The sequence below is a fragment of the Schistocerca americana genome, chromosome 7 (assembly GCF_021461395.2).
Source record: "Schistocerca americana isolate TAMUIC-IGC-003095 chromosome 7, iqSchAmer2.1, whole genome shotgun sequence".
Classification (NCBI taxonomy): Eukaryota; Metazoa; Arthropoda; class Insecta; order Orthoptera; family Acrididae; genus Schistocerca; species Schistocerca americana.
In genome coordinates this window covers 557,482,701-557,510,574 of record NC_060125.1, presented here as the reverse complement: position 1 = coordinate 557,510,574, position 27,874 = coordinate 557,482,701, and the positions used below count along the sequence as shown (strand labels likewise).

Below are 27,874 nucleotides of genomic sequence, written 5' to 3'. Positions count from 1 at the left end.
AATAAAAGCAAGTCTTCCAGTCCAAACTGTATACCAGTTAGGTTGCTTTCAGAGTATGCTGATGGAATAGCTCCATACCTAACAGACATATACAACCACTCGTTCAATGAAAGATCCGTACCCAAAGACTGGAAAGTAGCACAAGTCACTCCAGTATTCAAGAAAGGCAATAGGATTAATCCAGTAAGTTACAGGCCTGTATCATTAACATCTATAAGCAACAGTATTTTGGAACATGTTGTGTTCAAACATTGTGAATTGCCTTGAAGAGAATGGTCTATTGACACACAGTCAACACCGATTTAGAAAACATGCTTCTTGTTAAGCAGCTGTCTTAGGTTGTTTGCAGATGAGGCTATCATGTATTGTCTAGTAAAGTCATCAGAAAATCAAAATAAATTGCAAAAGTATTTACAAAGGCTATCTGTGTGGTGTGAAATTTGGCCCTAAACAATGGAAAACGTGAGGTCATCCACATAATGCTACTCCTGTTTTTTAGCTGTCCTGTCCTCTGTCAATTGGGATTAACTTGTAGCCATTTTTAACTCTTCTCTTTGTCCTTCGTGTTCTACAGCTTTGACATGGATGCATATGACCCTAGTTGTTTTTGTGCCCCCCCCCCCCCCCCCCACACAAAAAAAAAAAAAAGAGAGAGAGAGAATCCATTAAAGTTTGGAAGGTAGGAGACGAGGTACTGGCAGAAGTAAAGCTGTGAGTCATGCTTGGGTAGCTCAGTTGGTAGAGCACTTGTCCCGCGAAAGTCAAAGGTCCTGAGTTCGAGTCTCGGTCCAGCACACAGTTTTAATCTGCCAGGAAGTTTCAGAATCCATTAAACTTCAGTTACTCGATAAATCAATCAAATCTAAGATTCAACTAAATACCTAGGAATTACAATTATGAACAACTTAAATTGAAAAAAGCATATCGAAAATTTTGTGGGAAGGTGAATCAAAGACTGTGATTTTTAGGCAGAGCACTTAAAAGATGCAACAGACCTACTAAAGGGACTGCCTACACTACACTTGTCCATCCTCTTTAGAAGTTCTTCTGTGTCATGTGGGATTCTTACCAGATAAGATTAACGGAGTGCATTGAGAAAGTTCTGAGAACAGCGTGTTTTTTCATTGTCAACTAGAGGGGAGAGTGTCACAGACACAATACAGGATTTGGGTGGACATCGTTGAAACAAAGGCATTTCTTGTTGCGGCAGGATTTTATCACAAATTTAAATCATCAGCTTTCTCTTCCAAATCCGAAAATATTTTGTTGAGGCCAACCTACGTAGGGAGAAATGATCATCATACTAAAATAAGGGAAGTCAGAGTTTTCATGGAAAGATATGGGTGTCTGCTTTTTCCGCACGCTGCTTTAGAGTGGATTAATAGAGAATTATTGTGAAGGTGATTCGACAAACTCTCTGATAGCCATTTAAGTGTGATTTGTAGAGTATCGATATAGCTGCATGTAGATGTAGATATAGATATCATATTGCTGCTCATCTGCCTCTGGAATGCCTTTTCTTCAATTGTTCATGAGCAACAAGGCTTTTTTGGATCCATGTACAGCATGTGCTGTAATCACTTGGTGTGAGACAAGTCCAACTGCAAATCCAGGGTTTTAACAATCTGTCACCCTGGTTACTGCAGAGGCTCAGGGTAATTTTAGATTTAGTGCAGTAGCAGGAGAGGTTGCACTCCTGCATATTTTTTAATACATTATTTAAGGACATTTTAACTGAGCACCACAACTCTACAGCTGTCTTTATGAGTGAGCCAAAACAGGACGACTCTGTTGGTTCCTCTTTTGTTTTCCCCGATTGTGTCGTAAAGGTCACACTTTTACTGTCTTTGATGCAGAATTATGTGCAAAACTAAATGCAATCTTCTAGGCACAGGAGCAGGTGACACATGATTTGAGTGCTAAATTTCTTGTATGTTCCAATTCTCTGAGTGCCCTTCACTATCTACAATGCTTGTATGCAGCAGATGAAGTAATCCAGAATATCTAGGGTGCCCTCCTCCAACTACGACGACTGGGAAAGGAGGTCTCTCTTCTGGGTACCAGGGCAGAGTTAGCAGCCATGGAGCAGTGTCATTGTCCTCAGTTGTTTCAGTGTGCCATCCCCCTGCGGGCTGTCACCTCACTGTTGAAATATGGCCGTGTCTTGATGGGAGGACGAGTGGTTGGAAATGACAAACAATAAGCTCTGTCTAGTAAAGCCCACAACACAGCCATGATGTACCTCTTTCCAGCGATGTCTATAGGTCGAGGCCCTCCTTACTCTTCCTTGCATAGGCCACAACCCTATAATGCAAAACTTCTTGCTCCAGCAAGAGAACTCTCCAGTGTATGGTGCTTGTGACATACTGATCACTGTGTGCCACATTTTACTACACTATGTTTTATTTTCTGACCAGAGGGCAGCAGCAGGATTGCCTTGTATTTAAGTAACGTTCAAATGAGTTGGTGAGAGTTTTGATGTTATTTGATTTGTCCAACTTGTTTCCTAAAATTTTAGGGCAATGTTCTTAATATGTTAGCAGGGTGACTGGAAATTTTTTGTGAGTGGTCAGCCACGGACATTTCCCTGTGACTTTCTTTCAGATCTGCTGTGGTTTTACTTCTGTTTTAATCCCATGTACAGCACCTTTCTCCCTTTCTCTGTTGTCTTAAGGTGCGTGTGACAGTGATTATGTGGGTCAATACGAGTGAGGTGAGAGTGAGTAAAGTTTGAAATCTGACACCCACTGTGCCCTTTGATGCTTTTTTTTCTGTGCTTGCAATAATATTCTGTGTAACACACATTCTCTCAGCATTTTCCTGCTCTTGGAGGATGTGATGGCCAGCGAGATTGTAATAAATTGAGTGCCAAACCCAAAGCTTTGTTTAAAATGAAACCTCCATTCCTACTGATTAGGTTTTCAAACATCAGAGGAAAAATGGTCATTGGGAGTCGAACTCACAATCATTCATATATAGAGGTGTGATACCAACAATAGTTGGCAGTCTGGCTGGACACCAGGTAGCAATTGCACACAACACCTTAACTTGCAGCACGTAAAGACGACTGAGTTGTTCAACAAAATATTTTGTGGCATGTAACAGGTCACTGGGTAATGCATCATTCCCAGGCTCGGGTTGACAGGTAGGGCTCTCATGTCCCCGCTGGTAAATGCCAGGCCCAGGGAGGGGTGATTGCCTGAGGTGCTACCTTCCTAAATTGCCAATTGGTCACTTTGTCAGGTGTTTGGGAGGTGTGAACAAACACCTAAGATAGGTGCACCCCTTCTGAGGCCTCCCCCCCAGTTGGAAAGAGCACACCATCAGATATGCTAGCAATCGTGGGGGATTTTCTCGTAATGAGCCAATCATCTTTTTCAACGTCTACCAAACATAAACGGAATGAGGCTAATGATTGAAAGACCCTGCCAGCTGTGCCACGGTTCCTTGTGGTTTCACATACAGAAGACGGTCAGTCCTTTATTATTATCATATCCATTTATTATTCAGAAAGGTGATGAAGCAAATGCTGGCCCTGTGAAATCCTGCTCTCCTTTACAAAATGGCGCAGTACAGCAGTACATTCCGAACCCGACGTGCTGATACCAGTGTCACTGTTACAACCACACTCAGTCCTGTCGACACCCGGCCAAATATGTAATTTGTGATAGGGATGCTAACAAGGGCGATTGTCCGCCTCCTCCCCTCTGTATCAACTGCAATGGCAACCATGCCGCCGCCTCCTGAGATTGCCCCTTCTATCTCGATGAGCGGGCTGTCCAGGAGATCCGGGTGAAGGAAAAGGTGCCTTACTCGGTCTCTCACAAGTTGTTGGCTGGTTGGAAACCCTGTGTTCTACTGTATGGCACCTACAGTAGTGTTCTTGCTACATCTTGCTCCACGAAGGATGTGGCCATGCAGATGTGTTATCTCAAATTTAGCATTGCGGTTGTGAAATCGGCCAGCATCATGGTAGTGACCCCATCTCCTCCTCCAGATGAGCAACAAGCCATTAGACTTTCGCCTCACGGGGCGAAGTCACTTGCTACACAACCAGCCGGCCGGAAAGATCAGAAGAAATACTCCCGCGAAGACGTTCTACGTCCCTCCAGCCAAAAAAATCTGTCTTCCTCTGCCAGCTGGAAAGGCTCCAAGAAGTCAAACAAAGGGAAACGGTCTTCTCCTTCGCCAACTCAGAGATCCTCTTCGATGGTGTCACTACGTGATACCCTCGCCTGCCCAACCTGTGTGTTGCTGGTGCACACCACCGACCATTTTTCTGCCGTGTAGTATGCGGACCGATAGAAGGAGAATGCCGATACCTCTGTAGAATTTGTGGACCAGGATCCACCAGCCTCTGTGCCCGGTAGCAGTGAGTTTTTAAGGCTGGCACACAGCAGCCACCCCCGAGGTGACGCCCCTACATTTTTTCCTCGGCATGACTGTCCTTCAGTAGAACATTTGTGGCCTTCAATCTGACAAAGAGGACTTACAGCTGCTCTTAGACTCACAGCGTCCACTTGTACTCTGCCTCCAGGAAATAAAATTGTGTCCTCACAATGGCTTTGAATTCTTACATTCTTCCCTGTCTGCTTTGCCATGCCCCTGAGAACAGCATTCCATCTCGTGGGGGAATCGTGCTCCTATTCTGGGATGATGTTCATAGTCAACCTATCTCCCTAACTACATGGCTCCAAGCTGTTGCAGTCCGGATTTTCCTTCCTCACTTGACCTTTTCCCTTTGTACATCCCTCTGTCATTTGGTGTCACCAGGGCAGACTTCCTCCAGCTTGTTGGGAAATTCCCTCACTCCTTTAATGTGCACCATCCCTTTTGGGCCTCACCCAGAACCTGTCAGAGAGGTTCCTTCTTGGCTGACTTCCTCAGTCACCTTAACCTCATCTGCCTTAATATGGGAATACCCATGTTCCTTTCAGACTTCACTTACACCTGTTCCCACTTGGACCTCTCCTTCTGCACTGCCCAGCTTGCCCATCATCTCAAGTGGTTTGTTCTCTCTAACATGTCCTCAAGCAACCATTTCCTGTGTGCTATTCGATTTCTGACTCGCGCCCCATCTACATGCACACCCAAGGCTGAATGGAGGCTTTACTCCTTCCTGGTGGCAAGGCTTTACTCCTCCTTGGTGATCTTCGCCGAACAACATTTCCCCAGTTGTGTTGGTCAGGTAGAATATCATACAAACGTTATCCTTACCACTGCAGAATGTCCCATTCTCACCTTCCTCTATCCCACGGCGTGTCCCGTCCCTTGGTGGACTGAGGCATGCCACAACACAGTTTGTGTGCGGAGATGTGCTCTCCACATACTTAACTGTCATCCTATGATGGCAAACTACATTCTTTACAAACAGTTGAATGCACAGTGTCACAACATTCTTCGGGATAGCAGAAAAGCAAGCTGGATTTCCTTTACTGGTTCTTTTAACAGTCCCACTCCTTCTTCCATCGGCTGGCCAAGTTCTGACAACTGTTTGGGACCAAGATCCATTCCCCAATTTCCGGCCTGACAGCAGCAGGTGATGTAACGGACCCTCCTACCATCTCCAACACCTTGGGCCCCTATTTTGCAGAGATTTTGAGCTCCAACCACTATCACCGTGCCTTCCCCCATCGGAAGCAAGTGGAGAAGGCTCAGGCGATACCCTTCTCTTCTCAGAATTGTGGGTGCTACAGTGCTACCGTGCTACCTTTACCACGAGGGAGCTAGCTCACACTCTCACTTCATCCCAATCCTCCACCCCAAGGGCCAGACAGTGTTCACATTCAGATGTTGCAGAACCTTTCTCTTTTTGGCTAGCACTTTCTCCTTCATACATACAGTCACATCTGGGCAGAGGGCACATTTCCCCGACACTGGCGTGAAGCTGCTGTCATACCCATACCCAAGCCTGGCAAGGACAAACACCTTCCTTCTGGCCGCTGCCCCATTCCTCTCATCAGCTGTACTTGCAAGGAAATGGAACATGATTCATGCCCGGCTGGTGTAGTGGCTCAAGTCTTGCAATTTACTAACCACTGCATAGGATGAATTTCGAGCATGCCATTCTGCAGTTTACCATCTTGTCACCTTGTCGACCCATGTCATGAATGTATTTCTGTGGAAATCTCAAACTGTGGCTGTGTTTTTTTTATTTGGAGAAAGCCTACGACACCTGCTGGAGGACTGTGGCATCCTCTGTACTCTCAACATGTGGGGCTTCGGAGGCCGATGCCCCATTTCTTTCAGGAGTTTTTAAAAGACTGAGTTTTCAACGTATGTGCGGGTCCTCCCTTGTTGGACACCTTTATCCATGAAAACGATGTGCATCAAGGTTCTGTCCTGAGCGTCATCCTCTTTGCTGTCACCATTAAACTTATAATGGCCTGTCACCCGTTGGGCATCTCCAACTCCCTTTTCATTGACGGTTTTGCGATCTATTGCAGTTCTCTACTGACTTGTTTCCTTGAGCAGCGTTTTCAGCAATGTCTCGATCGTCTTTACTCGTGGTGTATCGACAATGGCTTTCACTTGTCCACTGACAAAACCATTTGTATGAATTTCTGGTGGCACAATTGTTTTTTTCCACCATCTTTACATCCTGGGCCTGTTGCTCTTCCATTTGTTAAAACTATGATTTTCGTGGGGCTGATAGTCAATAGGAAACTTTCTTGGTTCTTCCGTATGTCTTACCTGGCCACCCACTGTATGCAGTCCCTCAATGTCCTGTGTGTCCTCAGCAGCACTTCCTAGGAAGCAAATCGGACCACCCTCCTCCGTTTGTATCAGTCTCTTGTCCATTCAAAACTAGACTATGGGTGTTTCGTTTATGCATCTGCACGTCTGTATCTCTTACGCAGTTTCAATATTATCCACCATTGTGGCATCCGTTTGGCCACTGGCACCTTTTACACTAGCCCACTTGAGTCTGTATGTCAAAGCAGCCAAACTATTACGGTCATACTGCTGTGACTTCCTGCTCGACAGATACAAATGCCTGGCCACCCATGCCATGCCTCCTCCTTCAATTACTCCTTTGACCACCAGTATGGGGTGCGTTCCTCTTCTCTGTTACCTTCTGGAGCTTGCTTTCGGCTCTTGCTCCAGCAGCTTAACTTCGCGCCACATGCCACTTTTCCTTCACCACCTTACTTCATGCAGTGGCCTGCGTTCACTTTGGCCTTCATTCGCTTCCTAAAGACACTACTTCTAGTACCTCCCCCCGTGGAAGTCGAACACGCGCCAGAACAAATGGACGTGGCCAGCCCATAGAGGGTCGTTGTCAGTTGTCGTCAGTTGTCGTCCGACTCGTCCTTGTGTTTACCCGGTGGTGCATGCTCCACCGCCGGCGGCTTCGGCGCAGCAGCTCTCGCGCAGCGAGGGCGCCACCGCTACACCACGTGCAGACCGCGGCCAATAGCCACTCCCTCCAGTTTCGTATATAGGGACCCGCTCTGCCCTAGTCCAGTCAGTCTGGTACTCACTCTGGATTGCGTCTCTATCTTGGCGGTACTGCATTCTGGTCGTTGCTCGTTGTTGACATTCGCCTGGCTCTCATTCCGAGTGGATTTACTGTTGGTGTTTGGTGTTGTGGTTTCCACAAGCCTCCGTTGTTTATCTCTTCCTTGTTGTGTCGGTCATAGTAGGTCGTTGTCGGTTGTCGTCAGTTGTCGTCCGACTCGTCCTTGTGTTTACCCGGTGGTGCATGCTCCACCGCCGGCGGCTTCACTGCCCGGCGGCTCCGATCCGCAGCCCAAGGCGTTCCCGTGGTTGGTTTGGTTACTACCCTACTCCAGCCTCACTCTATCGCTGTGAGTTCCATGACCTTCACATGGAACTTCGTGATAGTATGTTTGTGTACGCTGATGGCTCTCAGACTGATTGTGGTGCCACATGTGCCTTTATCGTTGGCACCAACATTTTTTGGTATCGGCTTCGGGACCATTGCCCAGTATTTGCAGTAGAGCTCTTCTCCCTGTATCAGCCCACGCAGTACATCCGGCGACACAGGCTTTTCAATTGCGTCATCTGCTCAGAATCTCTCAGTGCCCTTCAGTGCCTCAGTGTGCTGTGCACCATCCACCCCTTAGTGCAACGCATCCAGAAGAGCTGTCACTTGCTCACTAATGATGAAGTCACTGTGATGTTTATATGCATTCCTGGTCACGTCGGTCTGACGGGAACTGAAGCCGCTGACGCTGCTGCCAAGGCTGCAGTCCTCGTACCTTGGCCTGCTAGTTCTTCCATACCCTCTGATGATCTCTGTGTTGCTGGCTGTCACTTTGGCACCACCACTGGTCCTCCCTGCATGGGAACAAGCTCTGGGGGATTAAGCCTCTCCAATCGTCTTGGACGACCTCCTCTCGGCTCTCTCGCCACGAGGAGATCATTTTAGCTAGAATGCGTATTGGCCACTGTCTTTTTTAGCCATTGTCATTTTTTAAGTGGTGCTCCCCCTCCACCATGTGCTCATTGCCCTCAACCTCTGACAGTTCACCTTTTCCTGACAGAATGCCCTTTTTTTCTTAATCACTTACATTCTCATTTATGTTTGCCGTATGAGTTATCGGCCATTTTAGCGAAGGACGCGCGGGCTGTCAACCGCAGTTTACTTTTTGTCCATTGTAGCAATATGGTGAAAGAAATTTAATCTTTAGTTAGGACCTCCATTTGTCGATGGCATGTTTTAAGGACCTTTCTCAAAGTCCTTGTTTTTAGTTGTCTTTCCTTCCATCTTTTTTAAGTCGTTTTTTTCTTAGCGTTCTATGGTTCTGACATGGGCTTAGCTGTTTTTTTGCCCTGGGGGCCAAACTGTACAATAACCCTGCCTTCGGTGTGGGGTGGTGGTGGGGTAGGTGGACTGATGTGGCCTGTTGTGGGATTGGGAACCACTGAGGACTACAGCGGGTTCAGATTGTGAAGAAAAATCTATTGTATCTCTTAGGAAGGTCTGGTCACTTGTAAAATCAATGAGTTGCGCCAAAGCTTTCATAGGTCTACCTGGTGTTGAGACTGAAGCTAGTAGCCAGAAAGCAGAAATTCATATTTAAAAAGGTATTTATGCATGATACTACTGTATCAATATTTGACCAACACGTAGACTCACAAATAAAGAGATATTGACAATATGCACCTCCAGGATTGGGGGAAAAAAGAAAATGTTTAAAGTGAACTAGGCACCAATCCTTGATGGAATTCCAATTAAATCTCACATTGAATACGCTGCAGAATCAGTCTCTTCCACAGGTCACATTTAACAAGAATCTCTTGCACAGCAAACGGTCTCACATCAAAAGGGGGATGGGGAGGGATTATAAAAGATCAGATGCACAGAATTATAGATATCAATCAGTAGCAGAATCCTAGAGCATACACTGAGTGAAGGTTACATCCCAGGAGGGAGACAAACTTGTCTCAAAGAATCAACAAAGATTCGAGAACAGCACACATTTGAAACACAGCTTGCTTTATTCATACACAACGTTTTGCAAAAAAATTGATTCTGGTAAATACATAAATTCCATCTATGCATGTTTCTGAAAGGCATTCAACACTTATCCTGTCATCAGATATTAACCAAGATACAATCATATGGAGTATCCTCAGACATACAGTTGGCTCGTTGAATTTTTTTACTAGTGGAACACAGTGTGTTCTACTGTATGGAAAATGCTCAGCAGAAACGAAGGAAAGGTCAAGTGTACACCAAAGAATTGTAACAGGATCTCTAATGTTCTCAATATACAAAAATGAATTATCATGTAGGATCAGTGGTGCTGTAAGTTAGTTCACCAGTGATGCTATTGTCCGCAGGAAAGTATTGGCATGGGTTGATCATAAGGAAGTGCAGAAAGAATTGGACCTCTCTTGATATGTTGTAAATGCAATTTAATGCTCTCTTTAGGTGTGGACAAATGTATGATGACACCTATAACAAAGAGAAGGAACATGGTAGTGTCTGATTCCAAGATCAGTGTTGTACATGTTGAGCACATCAGATTATGTAAGTATTTACGGATGATACCAAGAAGCGATACAAAATGAGTCAATCTGGTAAAATCGGTATTAGGGAAGGTGAGTGGAAGATTTTGCAAGATTTCTATATGAAAATGCAATAGAAATGTTTTGCAAACTTAAATGGGAATTCTTTTAAGAAAGTCTATCTAGTCCTCACAAAACCTTGTTAGATAAATTTAGAGAACCTGTATTTGAAGGAGGTCAGATCCTGAATTATCTTTGGATAACTCAGTTGCTTGAGCACTTCTGTGAACATATGAATTGCTTGCGAAAGGCAAAGGTTCCAGATTCAAGGCCTAGTCAGGCACGCAGTTTTGTTTTGCTGGGAAGTTCCAAACCAGCAAACACTCTGCTGCAGAATGAAACCTCATCCTGGAAATAATGATATTAGCATGCTTAAAGTTTGTCAGGTGTTAGTCTTAGACTCTTTCACTTTATAGACATGTTTTTCCCACTTTTCTCCAAGCTTATTTGTTATCTAGTTGATTTTTAAACAGTAATTTGCCTCCCACTGCAAATCTTGCCACTGCAACAATCATCAGCCTTTGCTAACATCTTTTGTGACTATCACCCTTCCACAGCCCTTCCATTCATAGGAGTGTAAAATGTGTAACTAATGTCAGACTCAGCTCTCTTTGACATGCAGACTTAACAGTTGCTTTCAGTTTGATGCTAATTACTGTGAAACTTGTAGAATTCCTAATTATGGTGTATTATTTGTATATTGTCAAGATCTTTTTATGTAGTTCCACCCTGTATTAAGTGACTAACGGATTTTCTCCACACTGTTAATTTACCTTTCCCTTTAGTCATATTTAGCTATTGACCAAAGAGCTTCTCATTCTAAAAACTTGAGTTGTTATTTACTTGTTGTTGTTGTGATGCCATTTATTCTTACAATGAATGAATAAATTTTGCACTCCATTTGTATGTCCTCACTTGTTAACTTGGAAGCTACTTTATACAAGTATCACACATTTATTGCACCTTTAAAATGGTTCAAATGGCTCTGAGCACTATGGGACTTAACATCTATGGTCATCAGTCCCCTAGAACTTAGACTACTTAAACCGAACTAACCTAAGGACATCACACAACACCCAGCCATGCACCTTTAAAGTTTAATGAAATTTAATTAGCAATTAGGAATAGCAGCAAGTAGAGTGTAACATAAAAGTTAGTAGTATACGTGAGTCGGGAACCGCGCGACTGCTACGGTCGCAGGTTCGAATCCTGCCTCGGGCATGGATGTGTGTGATGTCCTTAGGTTAGTTAGGTTTAAGTAGTTCTAAGTTCTAGGGGACTGATGAGCTCAGCTGTTAAGTCCCATAGTACTCAGAGCCATTTGAACCATTTTTAGTATACGTGATACTGAGACTCATTTATAAGGCATAATACACTTTTACAGAATGAGTCACTACATTTAAATGCTTATGTAAGAAGAGGATGGACTCTATGGCAGATTCTGTACCAGGAACTGCACTCTGGAAAGGGAATATGGAATAGGCTTTGTTTTTCTTTCTTTTTCATTCGCAGGTTGCACCTACAAGGCACTAGAACTATTATTGACAATCTAGATACGGGCTTGGAGGTGATGCCAATACTAACAAATTATGAAGGAGCTGCTGACTGCTATCGTGCGACCCTGGAACAAGAAGGCACAATCGGTCTTTACAAGGGCTTTGGTGCCTTGTTACTGCAGTATGCTGCACACCTTGCCGTTGTGCGTCTGACGAAGATCACACTCACGAGGCTCTCTGTTTTATTCCCTCGTCAGCCCCCAAGACAGTCCCCACCTCCAGAAAATCCTGTCACAACGGGACGAGGTTCATCTCACAGTTATGCGGGGTCCTTCAGACAATGATTAATAAAAGAAATAGTTAAAGATTTTGTACTGCAGCAAGTTGTACTGTTTGTACTTTGATTATTGTACATACAAAAGTATTTTGTAAATAGCTGTTACAACAATCATTGTATTTGTTGCCCATTTCAATATTATTTACAGGATTCCTCATCAAGTTTTGGTATCCTTAGAACATGGCCCTCCCATGTTGATTAAGATAACACTTGTATGTGACCATTGTGTGCAGCAGAAAAATGATGATCATGTAAAAATGCAAAGTCTTGCACTGATGAAATTTAATATAATATTGTTGGGCTTCCAGTCACATGTAGTTGATAAACCTGCATAATCTTACAGCATCATTCTCATCAATTACTGTAAAATAGTTGTGATTGACTGTCGTGTCATTGACAGCAATGTCTTTGTGTAAAGTTGCTACCAGCATATCACAACCTATAGCAATATCTGTATAAGGAAATACCAAAAACTACATGAGAGCTGGTTGCTATCACATTGACAATAGTTAGTGTGTATGGCCATAAAGAAAGAATTTAATGCAACTGGAAGCCCAAGATAATTATATGAAAATGATTTGGGAAAAAAACCACATACAATGCTGAGAGAGAGAGAGAGAGAGAGAGAGAGAGAGAGAGAGAGGATATTATGCCAGGAACTTTTTTACTGTTTCAGAATTCTCATATTATTGAATTGTCTGATTGATCCAATAACTGAATATGTACACAGTTTGTAAATAGATACAGAAAAGATTTTTTTTTTTTAATTATATAGTTGGAATGTTAGCTGGCATGAACATGATATGTACATTTGTCTTATACCAATTCATGAAAGGCGAGGAATTTATTTCAGTTTGTTATGGTCTGTGTATGTTTTCAGAGTCACATTTTACAGCTCCTCATATTGTAAGATAATGGTGAATTCTGTTGTTATTTTTAATACTAGCAGACTTTTCACAAGGGTGTTGTTTTTTTAGTGTTAAAATAGTCATTGTCAGGCAAGTATATAAAGGTTAATTTGTTTGCTCCAGGAGCATTTTTACTGCAGTATTTGAATTACATTCAACTTGTCATTGTTATCTGTCACACATTCTGTTTGGTCCATTATAAAGGATTATAATTAAAATATTAAGATGGTTATTTTGATAAAAATTAATTTTCAGATACAATGTAGCAATAATTTTCAATTTATTTGGTTAATTTTATTCATGTGAACCACAGATTGTGGAAGGATGTTATTGTACGCAATACTGTCAAAGTAACATCAGTTAGTCTAGTCAAGCTATGTGACTCCATATTAAAGCAGTTGCATTCCAATCATGTCTATGAAAAAACTAAATTGAAAAGCTTACTTGTGATATTTAAGTAATGCTACTAGTCGTAAATGAAGTGGTATTCTGTATGGAACTGTACTTGTTGAAGTTTGACATGTTATTTAATAAAATTCTTATTTTGTTGTAAAATATTTTAATGAAAAGACATTGCAACACACACACACACACACACACACACACACACACACACACACACAGAGAGAGAGAGAGAGAGAGAGAGAGAGAGAGAGAGAGAGAGAGAGAGAACTTCCTCCCAGAGCTGTGTGTAATATTGCCATGGATAGTTATTGTTGATCATTTCATTTATTTTTATTCTTGCTGATTAATGTTATAAATAGATAAATCTGCAGCATTACCTGAAGCTCTGCTGCACATATTGAAGCTGTATAATAATTTATATGTAACCATTCAGTGAGTCAGATTGGAATGAAATATTTCTGCAATATTTTTTTCTTTTCCAAGGCAGAGAGAGAGCTTTCAGTTCTGCTTCTTGCTTGATGAATACTGATGGTCAGATAATCTAGTGATCTTGAGGAAAGTGACCACAATATACATTCTATGTATCTGAAAGAACAAAGATGCTCGCAGGTTCAGGGCTCTAATTTTCGGGCTACCTGATGGGTGACAGTCAAGTTGGTATCCCACCCCAGTCCGGGGCAGCTCGAGGCACGTCTTCAAAGGTCATCGGAGCCCAGTACGAAGCAGGGCTCATCACTGAAAACAATTCTATGCCAGTTACTTAGATTCAATGTTGAAGATGTGTCTGGAGACAACATGGACAGCAGATAGCTACCTACCTGACTGTTGTCAGCCATACTGCCTGACAACTGGGAGGGATGGTCTCGGGTACCATTTCTTTTCATAGCAGGACCCCTTTGGTTGTCATCCACGGCACCCTTACAGCGCAGCAGTATGCCAACAGTATTCTATGTCCCGTTTTGTTGCCTTACATGGCAAGCTATTCTGGGCTTACATTTCAGTAAGATAATGACCGTCTCCACATGGTGAGAGTTTCTACTGCTTGTCTTCGTGCTTGCCAAACCATACCTTGGCCAGCAAGGTCACTGTATCTCTCCCCAGTTGAGAACATTTGGAGCATTATGGGCAGTGCCCTTCAACCATCCCAGGATTTTGATGTTCTAATGTGCTAATTGGAGAGAGATTGTGTCTGAGACTGTATTACTTACACATGTGTAAGCCTCCAGAGAATCACCCAAAGCATCTATTGAATGTGAGATTATCTAAGGTGCCACACTTTTTCATCTTCTCAGCTTGACGTCTTGGTACACTTTTCAGTTGAGTACTTTGTGGTTGAATGTTTGTCTTGTCTGTCTGAGTCTATTATGCAGCATCCTTCAGGGCTCTTCTGACTATGGTGATGCATTTTATGTTCTTAATGTATTGTGTGTTCTCCAAAATCTGTTTCATTCATCAAGAGTCTGGTATTTTCTTGATATGCCCATATAATTTCTTCGTGTCATGTACTATTTTAAATATGTTCAGTCTCTTGTCTACTCTGCAGTCTGTATACTACTACTACTATCGTATTGGGCCCTAGCATTTTTTGACAAGTCTTCTCTCTAATTTCTTGATCTTTCTAGTACACCTTTGCAATTAATGACCTATGTTTCTGATGTATTGTAATGTCTCACTTTTATGTTGCGTGATAGACATGTTTTATTTTAGATGTTTCCAGAATGCTCTACTCATCTTCTTATTTCCCTAGTTGTGAGCTTCTTTCTCTATCCCATTCACCTGTACCATCTCCCCAAAATGCTTGAATTTGTGAAGTCTCTTGATCTTACCATATTTTATCGTGATCTTTCTTGGTGCATCTTTTAGGTGTGGCATGTAGTCTCTTTTCTTGAGGGAGATCTGCAGTCTGACCTTATCAGCCTTCACTTTCAGGACATTGATCTGCTTTCCTACAGCTTTTATGTTATCTATACATATTGCCAGATCATCGGTGAATGCCAGACAGCCAATATCTAGTCCTCTTGATTTTCCTCCCTACCATGATTGGTTTATATAGTCCCTGTGTCTTTAATTCTTTCTTCCATTCCCTGACAATTCTGTGTAGTAGTACTGTATTTTGTGGATTATAAGACACTACAGACTATAAGACGCGCCTTAATTTTTAAGTAATTTTTTAAAAAGTAATGACATTGTTACCATTTTTATAATTAGACTAACAAAAGTGTTAGTTTATAAAACTGAACTGACCTTTAAAATCCCTGGAAATCATCATCTGAACTTTCTTCTTCTTCCTCTTCATCATTATTGTCCTCTCCATATGTAAGATAGTCTTCACTGCACCAACCAGCTCCACCCTTCAATTCTTCTAAGTTCCACTGTAGCAGTAGTTTATGAGCATGTATTTGAATGTTTTTCTATAGATTCCAATGCCATTTTGACAGCATCCTTGAATCCATGTAAATAAGACATCTTTTGCATTTAGTCCTATATTTGCACATTTAGTCGTCCTCATTTTGTTCAGTTCCTCTGTACTAGCGTGCCAGTCATCCTTTTTTTTTTTTTTTTTTTTTTTTTTTTTTTTTTTTTTTTTTTTTTTTTTTTTTTTTTTTGGGGGGGGGGGGCGAAATGTCACTCAGCTGCTCTGTTTCAGTGTTCTTCTGCATCATATGAATACCTTTTATTTATTTTTTTCCATCACAAAACTAGCTACTAACAAAAATATTCTAATTACCAATAACATAAGTCACTTTCAGTTAAAGTTCACTGACATCATAGGCTGCAGTGACGCATCACAAGGCTAGACAGTGTTCTGTGTTTGTGATGGCAGGGTGTGAGGGAGACTGTGTTAGGAAGCTTGTGAATCCCCACAACTCATGGGAGGAATCTTAAATCAAACAGTGGTGAAATACCATCTCCTTGTTTTACTCGTGTTTAGTCTCGGAGGACTCTGATAAATCTCCCATGAATTTAGTTTTGGGTTTGGTGTTTGTTGGTGTCTGTCTGATAACATTCACTGTCTTCTTGTCGAGGCAAATCTCTTCCAGCTCTTGGCTTAGTGATGACCTATCTTTAGAGTTGATTCATATGCCTTTTTGAACTCTACAAAGGTGGACATGGTCCCTCTGGTTCTCACTGCTAGGTATCTAAGGACTGTCTTTAAATAGAGTACCTGTTCAGCACACAATCTTCCCGGCCCGAAACCTGCTTGGTATTTTCTTACCTTGTTTTCCATTTGGCACTGTGCCCTGCGTAGTGGGCACGGTGATAGAATGTTCTATGTGCCAGGCTAAAAGATATCCCTCCGTAATTTTTAACGCTGATCCTATTCCCTTTCCTGTGTACAATGTGTATAACAGTGCACTTCCAGTCTTCTGGTATTACTTCAGTCTCTCATATGTTTTGTGTGATATGTATTTCACTGATGATGATTGGCCCAGCTTCCTATAGCAGTTCAACTACAAAGCTGCCATCACCTGCTCTTCTATTGTTTCTCAATTACGTGATTTGTCTCTTGATCTCCAGTTTGTCTGGTGCTTTCTACATCATTTCTATTGGCTCCTTGGGAAGCTTTAAGCCAGTTCAGGACAAATGAGTAGTTCACTGAAGTACTTCGTCAATGTCTCACAGTTCTCTTTGTTGTTCAGTACCAGTTCTCCACCCTTCTTTCTGAAACACAGATTTTGTGAGTTCTATTCTATGATTCTGGTTTTAAATGTTTTGTAGAAGTCTCTCATGTTATAGTTTCAGAAATCCTCTTCTATTCCTTTTAACTGACCCTTTTTATATTAACTTTTCATTCTCCTGATGTCTCTTGCTATTTTCTTTTTCATATTTGTGTACATTGCCAGATTAACTTCTGTTTTGTTGCTGTTCCATTTTTTGCATGGTATTTTCCTGTTCTCAGTTATATTATCACTTGGCATTCCACCATGAATGTCTCTTCTTTTTATTAAAGAAATTTTCTCCTTCACTCTACTGATTATCTTCTCCTAGAGTTCTTCCCATGTTGTAGCTAACTCTTCCTCCCATTCATCTTCGATGTTAGGTGCTACATATCATACAGCGAAGTATCACTGTCCCTGACACTTACGATCCACCAGTTATGTCCTGTCCAGCCCAAGTTATGCACATACATCCTCATTCTACTAGGTACATGGGTGATCATAACAACCATCAAGAGCAATGGAAATATAAAGATTGCAAAGACAACACGTACACAATAGTAAAGTGGACAGGAGTGGAACACCTTACGCGTGTGTCTGATGCGAACCCTTACTTTTTTATCAGCAGTGTGGAAGCAGGAATAGAATCCCAATCTACAATTTATTTTGGCTGACAACAGTGGCCAGACCCTATTAATCTCACAGAAAGTCCGCAAGGGCTTTATGTACAGCCAACACTGACCGGTAATAATAGAGGTAGAAACATTAATCCTTTTAATCACATCTAAATCTCGTCCAAGATGGAAACTAAAGAAAGCCAAATGGACCAAGTTCTCTACGGAACTAAACAAATGCTTAGGCTCGACGCCCCCTGCTAGCAGAAACTGCAAAAGATTTGCTGGTGTCATAATCCAGACTGTCAAAAAATGTATATCCAGAAGCTACCAAAAGGAATACATCCGTGGCTGGTACCAAAACAGTGAAGACTTGTACCTCAACTTCCTCGAAAATGGTGATGCAGAAATCGCAGATGAACTACTCCACAGTTTAGATGCGATGAGATGAGATGGTAAAGCTGGACGGAAACAGAAGCAAGATTGAATTTTAGGCATTGAATAGACTAACATGGATGTTGTTAAGGAAACAAGGAAGAGGGGCCCGACGCACACAATAATGAAAATATCAGTTGCTTCAACCTGGTAGTGACAACCAGAGTGTATAAAATTAAGGTGAAATGAGCTCTGAACCTGGAAAGTTACAAAAACCAAATAATCCCATCCCTTCATTTCCAAAGATATCTCAACAGCTTAAATGTGTCAGGCCATGAGAAGTTCCAGGGCTTGAAATTATCCACCCTGAATTCCCAATAAACTGGTAAATATACAAAAGTATGACTGGCTCATTTCTTCAGACATTATGCAAGCTTGCAATATACCACAAGAATTAAAATGTTTGAAGATAATTACTATATTAAAACCTAGCAAACCAGCTGATAGCCCTGCTATCTTTAACTGAAAAGCTATTAGAAGTTTGGTTATACTGATGACTGGGTACTGGGAACAAGATGTAGCTCAATTAGAAGGTGAGAAGAAACCCTAACTGAAGATCTAAACATAATGGAAAAGTCTAACCAAACACCACCTGACAGGTTTCTTTATCTCTCAGAGAGAATCTAACAAAAACAGCCAAAATCAAACAATTGAAACTCCAGATAGGAATATCAACAATGTTAAAAAAAATTGCTACCTTCTGTAAAGAAGACACATCAAGTTGCAGACAGGCACAATTAAGACACTAACATGTACCTTTGGGATAAAGTTCGTAAGGTGTATGAGGTAGTGGGTTTAAAGTCTGAGGGACGTTGAGAAAGGTAGTGTTCAATAGCGGTAAGACCATGGGCGTGAGGGATGTTGGTGTATAGGGAGGTGGCATCAACAATGGTGAGTTGGTGAAGGAAGTTGTTGGTGTCTTGGACATGGGAGGCTTGATTATGAGCAATTGATTGGAGGTGTTGGATAATGAGTGCCAAAATTCTTTTAGTGGGGGCACAGTAACCAGATACAGTGGGGCATCCAGGATTGTTGGGTTTGTGAATTTTGGGGAGCATGTAGAAGGTGGGCGTGTGGGGTGTCATAGGGGTGAGGAGGGAAATGGATTTGGGGAGATGTTAATGTTCTGGAAAGGCCTTAAGCAGAGATTGGAGGTTCTGTTAGACTTCTGGGATGGGATCACTCTGGCAAAGTTTATAGGTGGAGGAGTCAGACAATTGGCTGAGGCCTTCTGCCAGGTAGTCACTGCGATTCATCAAAAGAGTGGTGAAACCTTTGTCTGCAGGTTGGATGACTAGATCAAGATTTTTTTTGAGGTTGTGTGTGGCTGTTCTTTCTTCTACAGAAAGGTTGGTGTTCTGAGGAAGGGACCTGCGAAAGGATAATGAGGCTAAATTGAAGGTAACGAATTCCTTGAAGGTGACCAGTGGATGGTTTGGTGGGAGGGGGGGTAGGATCACGGTTGGATGGCGGTACGAACTGGAAGAGGTTGGAATTAGGGTGGTTTTGGTTGGAGGGATTAGCGGCAAAGAAGTACTTCCATTGCAGGCAATTGCAGAAGGAGAATAGGTCTTTGACAAGCCCAGCAAGGTTAAATTTGGGTGTAGGGCTAAAGGTGAGGCCTTTGGATAGGACTGAAACTTCTGTGGAGCTGAGAGTTTGGATGGAAAGGTTAACAACAGTGTTAAAGGAATGTTTGGCTCTGGATTTGGTGGAGGGTTGGTATGGAGTTTTGGGGGATGTTGCAAGCTGAAAAGGTCATCTAGGCAGGGTTTAGCTGCTATGAGGAGGAACGTGGTGATTATAATACGGGATGGATAGTGGTGCTCCACGGGGCAGTAGGATGTCAGCAAGTTGGATAATTTATGGAGGTTGTGTCTGCAATGCTCCTTGAGGCACTGGAGAGCAAGGGATTCAATTTTGGAGTTGTGATATGTCGAGTAGGGATTGCACAGTAGTAGTATCTAGCAGAAGGAGCAAAGTTGGTTCTGGGATGCCCATGCCATGGGGTTGTGCTTTTGCAGTACCAGGTTTGTGAGGGCCAGGGATTGGCGGAATCTGAAAAGATGTAAGTCATTGTGAGAGGAGGGGTGTGATCCAGAGAAAAGAATCTTTACTGTTAGGTCATTTGGGGGGATTCCATAGTTTAGACAGCATTTGAGAAATTGGATGTGGGGCTGGGTTTTAGCCATGGAAAGGGATACTTTTCTAAACTGGTGCAGAAAGATGGAGCAAGGGTCCACTGTAGCAGGAACAGTGCAAAGGAAAAGGGAATGATGCAGAAATGATGGTTGTGTGAGGAGCTGGAAACACGAAAAGACGCTTAAAGGTGTGTAAAGAAAATGTAAAGACATGCAAAAACATGCACAGATAACCAAAAATACATGAAACCTTGTGAACCATATAAAACTACACACAAATACATCAAAAACCTACAGGAACATGGGTGAAAAGTTATGATGAGGGGTGGATGTGTGTGTGTGTGTGTGTGTGTGTGTGTGTGTGTGTGAGGGGGGGGGGGGGGTTGCGATAAGTGGAGAGAGAGGGAGGCTGGTTGGTTGGTTTAAAAGAGGGGGGGGGGGAGGGAGGGACCAAACTATGAGGTCATCAGTCCCTTGTTCCTAATAAAACAATGCCACAAGTGTGAGAATAAAACAGATGAGACATATAACACAAAATAGAAAGAATTCCACAAGAATGAAGGAAAGGCAACGGACACTAAAAGGAACAAAAGAGGACAAGAAAACAACAGAGGGATGCTAGAAACAGAAGAGAGTAAAACAAGAAAGCAGATTAACTGGCTGGCTGACCACGAGAATAAAAAGTAAAAGCCAGCCACTCTGAAACACATTAAAACCTCCACCCTAAAAGAGCTAGAGTGGAGCACACAGAGGGAAAAAGGACATGTGCTAAAACTCAGATCAAATGATAAAACCCACCCTCATGAATAAAACGTAAAACTAACTCAGTCAATGAGGCGTTGTCAGATAAAATGAGCGGCAACAAGTCCGGTAACCCAAGATTTCGCCACTGGGCAAAGTGGGACAGTGCACCAGAATATGGGTCACCGTCAACCAGTTGCCGCACCGGCACTGAGGTGGATCTTCACAGCGCAAGAGGTAATGGTGGGTCGCCCAAGCGTGGCCAATGCGGAGTGGGCAGAGGATAACTGATTCCCTGTGAGAGGCCCGTACCGAGGACTGCCACACATTCGTAGTCTCCTTAATTACACAAAGTTTGTTGTGCATACTGTTATGCCATTCTGTCTCCCAAAGCCGAAAAATCCTGCAGCGTAAGGCAGAACACAATTCAGGTTCAGAGTGTCTCATCTCCAGAAGCGGTTTCTTCGTAGCCTGTTTGGCAAATTCGTTGCCTGGGATTCTGACATGTCCTGGGGTCCACACAAACACCACTGAACAACAGGACCGGTCCAGGGCATAGATGGACTCCTGGATGGACGCCACCTAAGGATGGCGAGGGTAGCACTGGTCGATAGCGTGTAGGCTGCTCAAGGAGTCAGTAGACAGAAGATATGACTCCTCGGGGCATGAACGGATATACTGAAGTGCACAAGATATGGCCACCAGCTCTGCAGTGAATACACTGCAGCCATCAGTCAAGGAATGCGGTTCAGTATGGCCTCTGTGGACAAAGGCGAAGCCAACATGACCATCAGCCATCGGTGTAAACCACTTCAGAGCCCTGGAACACTTCAAGAAACGAGAGAAAGTGGTAGTGGAGAGCCACATGGTTAACTGAGTCCTTAGAGCCGTGTGAAAGGTCCAGGCGAAGCTTCGGCCTACAGCTACACCACAGAGGTGTACGTGAATGGACCTCGAGGAGAGGTGGTGAAGGGAATGACTCCAGTTCAGACAGAAGATCGCACACAAACTGCAATCATTAGCCCTGACCTGGGCTGCTTATGCGGGAGGTGAACCGCCTTGTTTGGGAAAAGAAGATAGTGATTAGGATGTTCAGGGAGCTATGAATGTGCGCAACGTAACTGGCGAGCAGTTGTGCACATCTGATCTTCAATGGAGGGTCTCCAGCCTCCACCAGTACACTTGTCAATGGACTCGTCCTAAAAGCTGCTGTCGCTAGTCTAACTCTGCAGTGGTACAACGGGTTGAGCAAACGCAGTGCTGAGGGCGCTGCTGAACCATAAATCACACTCCCATAGTCAAGTCGGGATTGAACAAAGGCTCTGTAGAACTGCAGCAGTGTGGAGCGATCTTCACCCGAGTTGGTGTTGCTCAGGCAGCAGAGGGCATTGAGTTGCTGCCAACACTTCCATTTAAGTTGATGAAGATGAGGAAGCCAAGTCAAACGAGGGTCGAAAACCAGACCTAAGAATCGATATGTCTCCATTACAGTGAGTGAATCATTATTAAGGTAAAGTACTGGTTCTGGATGAACAGTATGACGCCGACAGATGGCTCCCTGTAGGCGACTCTCAGAAACACCAATACTGGAGCAGCAGTACAAAACGCAGGAGTCGTCTGCATACAGAGAGTGTGAGACAGACGGCCCTACAGCTGCTGCTAGACCATTAATGGCCAATAAAAATAGAGAGAAACTCAATACAGAGCCCTGCGGGACTCCATTCTCCTGGATACGGCTGGAACTATGGGAGGCACCAACTTGGACACGGAAAGTACAGAGTGAGAGGAAGTTTTGGATAAAAATAGGGAGTTGGCCCCGGATAACCCACTCATACACTGTGGCAAGGATATGATGTTGACAGGTCATGTCATGTGCTTTACATAAGTCAAAAAAGATGGCAACCAAGTGTTGGCGTCTAGAAAAGGCTGTTCAGATGGCAGACTCGAGGGACACAAGATTATCAGTGGTAGAGCTACCCTGGAGGAAATCACCCTAACATGGAGCCAGTAGGCCACGTGACTCCAGGACCCAACCCAACCACCGACACACCATATGCTCCAGCAGCTTACAAAGAATGTTGGTGAGGCTGATGGGCCAATAGCTATCCACATCAAGCAGGTTTTTACCGGGTTTGAGCATCGGAATGATGGTACTCTCCCGCCATTGCAATGGAAAGACGCCATCGCACCAGATCCAGTTGAAGATGACAAGGATATGTTGCTTGTAAACAGATGAGAAATGTTTAATCATCTGGTCATGGATCCGATCAAGCCCAGGAACTGTGTCATGGCAATGTGCAAGGGACTGAGGAGCTACCACTCTGTAAATACGGCGTTATAGGATTCACTGTGACGTATTGTGAATGAGGGGACTTTACCTTCCAGGCACCGTTTGAGAGTGCTAAAGGCTGGGGGCTGAGTCTCCGATGCAGAGGCTCGACCAAAGTGCTCGGCAATCGCGTTTGGTTTGGTTGATAACACGCCATTTATAGTAACACCAGGAGCACCTGTTGGGGCCTGGTACCCAAAAAGACATTTGATCTTTGCCCAGACTTGGGAAGGTGACGTATGGCACCCAATGGTCGAGACATATCTCTCTTTTGCCGGGGGCACCCTAAAGTGCGAGGGATCGTGTTTTCTGCCGCAGAAACAATTGTAGTCACCTGCTCAACCATCACATCGATGTTACTGTGTGGGGGAGATTTGAGGGTGACAGCAGAGGTGAAAGTTTCCCAGTCTACTTTGTTTCAAGCCCATCTGGGCAGGTGTCCGTAGCCCTGATGCCGGGGCAGTGACAGGAAGATGGGGAACTGGTCACTACCACACAGGTCATCATGTGTTGTCCAGTGGATAGATGTGAGAAGTCCTGGGCTGCAAATTGATAAATCAATGGCCGAGTAACTACCTTGAGCCACACTGAAATGTGTGGCGGCCTTAAGTGGCAGGGGTTGAACTGAGCCAGTAAAGTTTCGACATCTCTGCCTCGTCCAGTAAGCATGGTGCCACCCCACAAGGGGTTATGGGTGTTAAAATCTTCGAAAAGTAGGAAAGGTTTAGGGAGTTGATGAATCAGTGCAGCTAATACATTCAGGGGTACTGCACCATCTGGAGGAATATATACACTGCAGACAGTTATTTCCTGTGTCATCCTTATTCTGACAGCCACAGCTTCAGGAGGGGTTTGAAGGGGCACAGTGTCACTAAAGATTGAGTTTAGGCCATAAACGCAAACTCCACCTGACACTCGATTATAGTCGCTACAATTCCTGTAATATCCCTCATAGCCATGGAGGGCAGGGGTCCGTATTGCCGGGAACCAGGTTTCCTGGAGGGCAATGCCAATAGCAGGTGTAAAGCTTAACAGTTGCCGTAGCTCAGGCAGGTGGTGGAAAAAACCGCCGCAATTCCACTGGAGGATAACGTCATTGTGAGACTGGGAAGGCACGGAACATTCAATGAGGCAGCTTATGCGTCAGGGTCACCTGCTGCCACCGACTTTTTGCCTGAGCAATCTATATCCATTGTGTCTGAGGGCCTGGCGAGATCTAGGTCCTCAGCGGAGGCCAGAATCTCCACCCCATCCTCAGACACAGAGCTCGTAGGTAGCGGTGGTGCGGGTGCGACCGCAATTCCCTTGGTCTTGAGGTCTTCGTTTTGGATTTCTCTTGCTGCTCCTTGGTTTTCCCTGGTTGGGAGGACTTCACTGGCTCAGTCTCCAGGACTGAGGATGAGCGTGAAGCCCTACGACCAACTTGTTTTGAGCTCTTCAGCCACTGGCGGATGTTGTCTTTACCAATAGCAGAAACCTGGGAAGGGAGTGACCCAAGGGACCCCTTCCTAGCGAGAGAAGCCGAAGAAGACTTAAGCTTCTCCAGCTTAGAAGTGGGGACGGACGTCCCCGATGGTTGGGGGTAGCCCAAGTAGGTGGTGTGGGAGCAAAAGGGAGTGGCGCGGGAGCAAAAGGAAGGGAAATGCCCCCCACCATCAAGGGGGCAGGTGTAGTCTTCCGGCTCTGAGATGTGACTGAGGTTGGCATAGCTGATGGTACCAGAACTGTTGTAGAGGCAGCATAAGACGATGTCATTCATACAGGATGCAGGCATTGAAATTTTCTCTTAGCCTCAGAGTAGGTCAGTCGGTCCAGGGTCTTGCACTCCATGATTTTCTTTTCTTTCTGGAGAATCCTGCAGTCTGGTGAGCAAGGCGAATGTTGCTCTCGCAGCTAACACAGATAGGAGGCAGGGCACATGGAGTATTGGTATGTAATGGGCATCCACAACGTCGACATGTGACACTGGAAGTACAGCAGGAAGACATATGGCTGAACTTCCAGCACTTAAAGCACCTCAGCGCGGCAGGGATATAGGGCTTTACATCACAGCAGTAGACCATCACCTCGACCTTCTCGGGCAATGTATCACCCTTGAAGGCCAAGATGATGGCATCGGTGGCAACCTGATTATCCCTTGGACCCCGGTGGACACGCTGGATGAAATGTACACCTCACCTCTCTAAATTGGTGGGCAGCTCATCATCAGACCGCAAAAGAACCTCCCTGTGAAATATGATTCCCTGGACCATATTTAAGCTCTTATGGGGCGTGACAGTTACAGAAACATCCCCCAGCTCATCACAAGCGAGGAACGTCTGTGACTGGGCAGAGGATGGTGTTTTGATCAAGACTGATCCAGATCTCATTTTGGACAATCCCTCCACCTCCCCAAACTTGTCCTCTAAATGCTCAACAAAAAACTGAGGCTTCATCATCATGAAAGATTCCCCATCAGCTCTCAAACATACAAGGTACCAGGGCGAATAAGATCTGCTGCCATCCTTAGCCTGACATTCCTCCCATGGTGTGGTCAGGGAGGGGAAGGATTTAGGGTCGTACTTCTGTGCGTTGAATTGAGCTTGTGAATACTTTGAGACTGCTAATGTTTCACCACCAGCAAGAGATGATGGACTATGCTTCATCGCATGTCACCTGCCCTGATGCCACCCACTTTGACCAGGGGTGCTCCCCACGGGTGCCACCCAGCCACATCAAAGGCCACCTGGCAGGGTGGCCATTGCCGGGAGTCCAGATGCGCCAGGGGGATGGTCATCTACCCTTTGTCATATGTGGGGAGTTAATGGTGCAGCAGAGCGATCCCTGTGTGGTCAGGGGGCTACAATGAACAGGGTATATGGTGGCCCCACCACAACGGACTGGCTACTGTGCTGGATATCAGGTGCAAAGATGTCCAAGGTCGTCGTACATGCAGAGAGCGACACTGCATAGTCCATAGTGGAGAATGCACCCAGGAAGGTATCCTTGCCCAAGAGATGAAGAGTGAGTGGGACTGAAATGTGACAATGAGAAAGGGGGCTAAAGATCTCAATGCACAATGGACACGATGCACCACGTAAGGCGTCCTTCCCAATTGGCACGCTCTTCGAGAAAATTTTGAAGAATGGAGGCCACACCCTACAGGGGACCATTACATAGAAGCCGAAACATCTGAAACTCCTTTTAGTTGCATCTTATGACAGGCAGGAATAACTCAGGCCTATATTTACCCCCCTCCCCCCCATGATCCATGGACCTTGCTGTTGGTGGGGAAGGCTTGCGTGCCTCAGCGATACAGATGGCCGTACCATAGGTGCAACCACAACGGAGGGGTATCTGTTGAGAGGCCAGACAAACGTGTGGTTGCTGAAAAGGGGCAGCAGCCTTTTCAGTAGTTGCAGGGGCAACAGTCTGGATGATTGACTGATCTGGCCTTGTAACACTAACCAAAACGGCCTTGCTGTGCTGGTACTGCGAACGGCTGAAAGCAAGGGGAAACTACAGCCGTAATTTTTCCCGAGGGCATGTAGCTATACTGTATGGTTAAATGATGATGGCGTCCTCTTGGGTAAAATATTCCAGAGGTAAAATAGTCCCCCATTTGGATCTCCGGGCGGGTAGGTTAGAAAGTTTAAAAAGGGAAATGGATTAGTTAAAGACAGATATATTGGGAATTAGTGAAGTTCTGTGGCAGGAGGAACAAGATTTTTGGTCAGGTGAATACAGGTTTATAAATACAAAATCAAATAGGGCTAATGCAGGAGTAAGTTTAATGATGAATAAAAAAAATAGGAGTGCAGGTAAGCTACTACAAACAACATAGTGAACACATTATTGTGGCCAAGATAGACACGAAGCCCACACCTACTACAGTAGTACAAGTTTATATGCCAACTAGCTCTGCAGAAGATGAAGAAATTGATGAAATGTATGATGAGATAAAAGAAATTATTCAGGTAGTGGAGGGAGACTAAACTTTAATAGTCATGGGTGACTGGAATTCGAGAGTAGGAAAAGGGAGAGAAGGAAACATAGCAGGTGAATATGGATTGGGGGTAAGAAATGAAAGAGGAAGCCGTCTGGTAGAATTTTGCACAGAGCATAACTTAATCATAGCTAACACTTGGTTCAAGAATCATAAAAGAAGGTTGTATACATGGAAGAATCCTGGAGATACTAGAAGGTATCAGATAGATTATACAGGGCTATTACAAATGATTGAAGCGATTTCATAAATTCACTGTAGATCCATTCATTGACATATGGTCACGACACACTACAGATACGTAGACAAACTCATAAAGTTTTGTTCGGCTGAAGCCGCACTTCAGGTTTCTGCCGCCAGCGCGCTCGAGAGCGCAGTGAGACAAAATGGCGACAGGAGCCGAGAAAGCGTATGTCGTGCTTGAAATGCACTCACATCAGTCAGTCATAACAGTGCAACGACACTTCAGGACGAAGATCAACAAAGATCCACCAACTGCTAACTCCATTCAGCGATGGTATGCGCAGTTTAAAGCTTCTGGATGCCTCTGTAAGGGGAAATCAACGGGTCGGCCTACAGTGAGCGAAGAAACGGTTGAACACGTGCGGGCAAGTTTCACGCGTAGCCCGCAGAAGTCGACGAATAAAGCAAGCAGGGAGCTAAACGTACCACAGCCAACGGTTTGGAAAATCTTATGGAAAAGGCTAAAGCAGAAGCCTTACCGTTTACAATTGCTACAAGTCCTGACACCTGATGACAAAGTCAAACGCTTTGAATTTTCGG

At 44.1% G+C, this 27,874-nt stretch overlaps 1 protein-coding gene across 1 annotated transcript in view; it reads left to right on the top strand.

The window, feature by feature from the left end:
• LOC124623184 (solute carrier family 25 member 46-like) overlaps positions 1 to 13,320 on the top strand; it is a 43,035-nt gene extending 29,715 nt beyond the window's left edge. Inside the window, exon 8 of the mRNA XM_047148988.1 lies at positions 11,554 to 13,320. Coding sequence (XP_047004944.1) covers positions 11,554 to 11,881 — 328 coding nt within the window. The 3' untranslated portion in view covers positions 11,882 to 13,320. The remainder of the gene's footprint in view (positions 1 to 11,553) is intronic.
• The last annotated feature ends 14,554 nt before the right edge of the window (positions 13,321 to 27,874 follow it).